Source organism: Setaria italica, chromosome V (assembly GCF_000263155.2).
Source record: "Setaria italica strain Yugu1 chromosome V, Setaria_italica_v2.0, whole genome shotgun sequence".
NCBI lineage: Eukaryota > Viridiplantae > Streptophyta > Magnoliopsida > Poales > Poaceae > Setaria > Setaria italica.
In genome coordinates this window covers 1756114-1763156 of record NC_028454.1, presented here as the reverse complement: position 1 = coordinate 1763156, position 7043 = coordinate 1756114, and the positions used below count along the sequence as shown (strand labels likewise).

The window sequence follows — 7043 nt, the reverse complement described above, 5'->3', positions numbered from 1 at the left end:
GACACAAAGGAGGAGCAATGTACTAGTAGAAAGCGACTTCACTTCACATGGGCGATGGCCACTATTTTACACACTCCCATTGCATACCACGGCAGCTGACCACCAGCCACACACCACACACACTACAAGTACTCCTATCATCCAACTTGACGGCGAGATCATGCATGTAGGTACACGCTAGTAGGAGCCCAGCGCGGCCCTAAAGACAAAATCTTTCGGCCACGTCGAGACAACCACACACATGCACGCCTTTGTTTAATCCTAAGCCATCATCATCGGGCTAATACCACCATCTACTACGCTAATACTGCCACTACTAGACGGCGGTCGCCGTTGCTCGAGTCCTCGTGTCGCCGGATCACGCGCCGTCGCCGCCGTCAATGGTGTCGGCCGCCCGGCCGCCGTCCCCCGCCGTCATGGACCGCAGCAGCGGCGACTCCGACCCTACGGTGTTTTTTTTTTTTGGTCCATCCAATCCAAGCACACAGAGATGCCATTAGCCGCTGCTAGTACTAACCATCATGCATACTAGGTTGCTGCCGTGTCGCTGGGAGGTGGGCCACAGGTGGCGTCCGCCTCCGCGCAAGTACCTTTGGACGCGTTGAAGGAGAGCTTGCAGTGGGCGATGGCGCTCTGGATGCCGTCCTGCACCTGCAGCAGCGAGTCGTCCCGCCGCTGCGGCGCCTGCTGTGGGGTGCCGGCCGCCGGAGGCGACGGCGCCGCGGCCACGGCGGACGACGCCGACCGGCTCTTCCCCAGCCGCTTGCACACCTGCTTCAGCCCGGCCGGGACGCTCGCGCGTGGCGCGCGCACGCCGCACGCCACCACCACCGGCTGCGGCGCCGCCGGGGCCGCGGCCGCCGGGGGCTGGGACGACGGCGCCGGGGAAGGGGACGGCGACGGGGACGGGGACGGCGCGGGGAGGTCGGGCTCGGCGTCTGTCTCCTCGCCCTCGCTCGCGCCGCCCGCGAAGCGGAGGCGCTCGCCGTACCGCCGGGAGACCTTCACGTACAGCGGCTTGATCTTGCTCAGGTACCTCAGGACCACCTCCTTCGCGAACCGACGCTCCTCGGCGGTGATCGTCGACGCGTCCTGGGGCTGCCGTGCCACCGGGACCGCCGCCGCCGCCGCGGGCCGGTCCGCGCAGGCGCCGGCGTCGGAGGTGCGCGAGCTGTTGTCGCGCGTGAACAGCGACACAAGCGGCGCCTCGTCAACCCGGAACTTTATCAGGAACCGGCTCGCCGGCTTCGGCGCCGGCGCCGGCGCGCCGCCGTTCCCCTCCGCCGGGACGGCGACCTTGGGCTTCCTCAGCTTCAGCAGCAGCACGCGGAACTTGGTCGCCGGACGGAGCAGCGACGCCGGCGGCGGAGCCGGCGTGGCCTCGGCCGTGTCCGCCTCCGCGCCCTCCTTCCCGTTGTCGCCGGTCTCAGCGGCACCCGGCGCGGCCACCGCGTCCACGGCCACCACCTCGCCCCCGCCGGACGCGACGTCGTCGCCGGCCACGGCGAAGTTGAACTCCACCCGCTCCTCCTCCGCGTCCGACGCGGCGCTCTCGTCGCCGGGCACCGCGAACTCCAGGTCGAAGAAGGACGCGTCGTCCTCCACGTCCCCGCCGCCAGCTCCTGCTCCACCTCCGCCGCCGTCTTCGCACGCCGACGCGGCTATGGTCGTTGCGGCCACGGGCGCGCGCTGGGTGCCGGCGACCACGCCGCCGCGCAGGTACTTGAGGAAGCTGAAGGACTCCATGGCGCGCGCAGCAGAGTGGCACAGAGCTCGCTCGCTCAGTCGCTCACTCACCTCACCAGTGGATTCTTGTTCACTCGCTCACTCACCTCACCAGTGGATTCTTGTTCACTTGACTCTCAACGCTCAAAAAAAGACTCTTTTTTGGGGGGGAGCCTTTTGAGGAGGACAGAGGAGTGGGGAGGTGCAGGTTCGCAGCAGAGGACAAGGTCGTGGTGGTGGCGTTGCAGGCAGCCATCAATGACAAATAGATGAGCAGCAGGGCGAGCGAGGGGTGGGGTTGGACGGGGAGGGCGGCTTCGGCTTTGGATGGGGGTCCCTGAGGCCACCTGCCGCCGTGCGGAGGGCTTCAGTGCAGCGCTCAGACCGTGGGGCTCCCGTGATCTTCCCACATCGCCATGGATTTCAAGCCTCCAAATTCCAAATTCAGTTTTCCTGCTGGTAAACAAACCTCCAAATTCCGCTGGCACTGGATGTGTAACGCTGACAGCAAGGGAATGCGTAGATCGGTTCAAGATTTTCAGATTCCAAATTCTGTTGCCACTGGACGTGTAGTGGTGTCACGCACACTTGGGATCACATGGCACGGCACGGCACGGCATGGCATGGAATGCAAAGCAGAAGCAAGCGGTGGATTCAGGATTTTTCTGCACACGTTTGGCATGAACTGTTGTTGGGTGTGCGTGCTCCGCTGGGTTTTGGTTTTCGTCTTTCTGTTTGCTGGCCCTTTTTCTGCCGGATGCAGTAGACAGTAACTGACAAGGGGACCACGGTCTGTGCTGGTAAAATGATGTAGTAAAAACTGAAAGTCAGCAGATCAAGCCCTTGTTCACTTCCCACCAAGGCCATGTTTAGTTACTCCCAACTTCCAACTTTGACACTATGCAAAAAGAAGATTCCCCATCACATCAAACTTGCGGTACATGCATGGAGTACTAAATGTAGATGAAATTAAAAACTAATTGCACAGTTTTGTTGTACTTTGCGAGACGAATCTTTTGAGCCTAATTAGTCAATATTTGGACAATAATTCACAAATACAAACGAAACGCTACAGTGTGCTACAGTGCTGTAACAGTAATTTGGCACCTCCCAAATTCCCCAACTAAACACGGCCCAAACTCCCAACTTTTGCACTATGCAAAAAGAAGATTCCCCATCACATCAAACTTGCGGTACATGCTGGATGGAGAATTTTTTTATTTTTACCAATTTTGTAGAAATATATAGTCAGATAAAAAAATTACAAAACTAGGCTATTGTCGCCGGCCCAGCCGGTGGAAAGGCCTTACCGCCGGCCCAGACGGCGGTTGGGCCGGCGGAAGCGCCTTACTGCCGGCCCAGCCGGCGACAAGGATACACCCCTCCGCATAATACTTTCAAAAAATCATAACTAATTCATATCAACTCGGATGGAGATAAACTTTATATGAAACTTGTAGATCTCGACGAGATCTACAACTTTGTAGTTAACTTTTTTTTATTTAATGTCATATTGGTGCTCAAATAATCGACACAAGTTTCAGATCTAAAATTCAATTTTTAGATCTGAAATTGGGCAGCACAATTTCAAAAAATGATAACTAATTCATATGAGCTCATATAGAAATAAGATTTATATGAAAATTGTAGCCGTCGACGAGATTTACAACTTTGTAGTTCAAACTGTTTTCATTTGGAGCCATTTAATTGCTGAAATAATCGACACAATTTTCAGATCTAAAAATTAAAACTGTTGTTCTAGTATTTGAACCACTTACCTTTGGAAAATCGGTTGTATGCCATTAGCAGCAAGTTCAGGCAGCGGGTCGAACATATTGATGACACTGAACATAATTAAATTCAATCAGATAGATCAAAATTATTTCAAAAGGTTATACCATAAGAGTGACATTGAAAACAAACAAAAGCATAGAGGTTACGTATAGAGGTACTCCCAGAATAATTAATTTAGAATAATCATTTTGAAGTCATAGAGGTTAAGCATAGAGGTTAGAATACCACCACTTCCAAACAAACAGTGCTGATGTGGCGGCTCGCGTGGCCAGCCATGGACGTGCTCAAGCCCCGACCGCACCGCCCGCCATGGTTGTCGCCGCCCCGGCGGCCCCCAGAGCGGGTTCTTGCTCGGTGCAGATCGCATGGCGTGGCATGCGGCATGCCAAGCAGCGTGGTGGATGTTTGGCATGGGTGTGCGTGCTCCTTGGCGAAACATATAGCCTTCTCCTTGGCGAGGGAGCACTACAGCTTGTGATTCTTGTGATTATTCATATCCTCTATTGAAGGAAAGCAATACAAACTTCTAGAGCCTTCACCATAACTCATGATCCATGATATTTTCCATGAAGGCACTAGATGTTGTTGCCATGAAGAAATTAGAATAGTGTAGAACATAGATATTTGTCTAGTGAAAACTCTACAAGGGGACACATGTCATCATCCTATGAACTTTCTTGGCCTATAAATAAAGGCCCTCTTCCTTGCCATGCCATTCAACCATGAGCATGATAGATGAGTGAATCTGGTAACATGGATTGCAAATTTGCTTAATTAATTCATCGGCTTAAGCCCCAAAACGGAAGCAGTCATAGTTACATCGTGTTAATCAACCAGATATGATGTCATTCGATAAAACATAATCCAGTAATTTCAGCACAAAAATCAATCGATCGAATCGGATGGACAAGTAATTCCAGCACAAATTGGCCGCTAAGGCGCAAATAGAACAATAAGAACGAGTCCTAAAAGTTTTTTTGAGAAAACTAGTGGAGGTACCCGTGCGACCCGCACGAGTTTAAAAAGAAATTACATACAAGATATTTATATAGTTATAAGATATCATAGTTATCAATATGTCATTCCACTATAATTAGCTATGATACTTATTTACATCGTTCCACTTAAACCATTATAAAACTTATCACTAGAAAAGTGTACATGACCTGGTTCCAACCATATATTGATGTTTACTGTATTATTGAAAATCATAACATATAACAATTCAAAGTAAAACTCTATATAAGACCTCTAGTGGAGATACACATGCCTTTCAAAATCACTAAACAATAATTTATATTTATTCGGAGGTGAGGCCATTCCTCCGCACGTGCTTGGGGTCAGCGGGTTTGTGCAAGGACCTTGAGATGAGCGCGGACAAAGGAGCCAGTGCACGCCGACGTCGCTGCCCTCTCAACCTTCACATCCTCCTCCCGCGTGCACGGAAAATTAAGCACCCCAAATCAGCACTGCGAGAAACCGATCATAAACCTTAACAAATCGGGGGATTGAAGAACAAACCCTCTTCCTTCATGGATCGGAGCAATGAACATGATCTAGGAGCAATGAGCAATGAACAAACCACCCCGAATATTTTTATATCAGCAAGGGTAAGCAATGAACATGATCTGTATGCGTGAACTTGATCAACGAGGGCAAAACGTCTAGGAACCCATGACCAACTAACACTTATACACGCCATTCAGATCTAACGTTGTGTGAAGAAACATAAATTAGCTAAACGTGGCGTGCATTAGTGAATCAATGCCCAACGAATAGAATGAATCAGGGAAAAGTAGTAGACACAAGCAAACAGAATGGGATGAATCCACACACCTTCAATGTTGGGACCTGCATGCGATTCGCACTGGCATGGTCTTCGCCACCTCGATGTTTTTATCACCAGATAGGAAGGGGATCGTGTGCAAGGGAGCAGGACGGGGAGCTGATCGATGGATGCAGAAGCAAAGCGGTGACCTAGGTAAGCGGAGATCAATCAAATGCTATCTAAGAATTTCTAATGAAAAATATGCTCTGCAGCATCCCAAAACAAAAAACAGAAGAAAAGCATTATGGTGCCCTGGACTTCAACTAATAAGAAGGAATAGATAGACATTTAGGAGTTGCCCTGAACTTTAACTGCCATCGACTCTTCCTACCATGGAAATGAAAACATGTCCATTTGAATATATTCATTTCACTATATGTAATGGATATTTTTAGAAAAAAAAACTCTATATATTGTCCTTCATTATATTATTAAGAATTTATTAATATTTCAGAAAAAAAATCTGCATGTAAACCATGCATAGTGTTCCATATTATCCAAAATTATCACAACACAGAGCCATTCGCAAATCCAAAGAACATCCACGTACTGGCAACCTTGCACCATCTTCTCCCAATGCAACATCCCAGCATCCAGCTTCCCAGACCTGACCAGTTTGTCACAAGTGCCTCACTGCCACCGTATTCATTGATGCTAGCTATTAGTGATTCAAAATGACACTGATTCAAAAGAGCCGTCCTTCCAACCCGATCAATAATGATCAGATATTATGAACATAAACTACATCAACAAGAAAAAGCAACGAATTGGTGAGTCCCAACCTAGTCAAGAATGATTAGATATTATGAACTTGAACTACATCAGCAAGAAACAACAACGAACTGGTGAGTCCCAACTATAACACGAGCAAGCAGTGAGGAAACAAAGCAATTAATTGGTTAGTCACAACTCTTGAAACCATACGGTTTTTCTTTATCATCATATATTAACTCTGGGTGGGACCTGTTCTCAGCCTCTATGTCCTCCACAGAAATTCTAAACAGCACCATACTTTGGAAGATATCCCTATTGATTTTATTGAAAGCATAGTCCTCCATCTACACTTTTTTTTGCAGTAACAATATTTATGATACTAATCCTCAATATTTATGATACTAATCCTCACAGTACCAACTCTTGCCTTATGCACACCTCTGAGAGAAGCACGTGCCTTTAAAAGAATATAATAAATAAGAACATTAGGTTTATAAAGAGTTGGCTATCCTTTAAAATGGAGAGGAAACAAAAAAATATTTGTATTTATTTTATTGTTTCCAAAAATATAAATGCAATCAGTCAAAGCTCCTTTAAAAACTCAGAACTACCAATTTATTTGATCCCATTTATTTTATTTCTTTCCAAAAATTAAATGTTCCGAATCACAAGGAAAGTGCTCTAAAATAGTAAGAAGAATATTACCGAATCATAAGTCAAGAAATAACGCCTTGTTGTTTGTTTGGTGCGCACGTGGAGTCGATATCCTGTTGTATATAAGACAAACACATCACTATCTGTATACACATATCCCTATGTCATGGGCATGAAAATACAAAGGACAAATACACACCGCCATCTCCATCTCCATCTTCACCGTCACCGTTGTCGTCATCCTCACCACACTGCTCCTCTTGTTGAACTGGTTAGAAGCGATTACTTACGATTATATTTCGGAGGTAATGCTATGCAAATAGCTTTA

General features: G+C 48.3%; 1 protein-coding gene across 1 annotated transcript; it reads right to left on the bottom strand.

Moving 5' to 3' along the window:
* LOC101753679 (probable membrane-associated kinase regulator 2) lies at positions 1-1932 on the bottom strand. The gene is made up of 2 exons (XM_004967399.3): positions 591-1932; positions 1-444 (listed from the first exon to the last, which is right to left on the bottom strand). The coding sequence occupies exons 1-2, from the start codon at positions 1744-1746 to the stop codon at positions 359-361; spliced, it is 1242 nt and encodes a 413-aa protein (XP_004967456.1). The 5' UTR covers positions 1747-1932; the 3' UTR covers positions 1-358.
* Positions 1933-7043: the final 5111 nt, after the last annotated feature.

Excerpts from the sequence above, each read along its gene's own strand:
- LOC101753679 (XM_004967399.3), bottom strand. The coding sequence starts at position 1,746 with ATGGAGTCCTTCAGCTTCCTCAAGTACCTGCGCGGCGGCGTGGTCGCC. Across the intron at positions 445-590 it reads CTCCTTCAACGCGTCCAAAG|GGTCGGAGTCGCCGCTGCTG; the intron begins GTACTTGCGCGG and ends AAAACACCGTAG.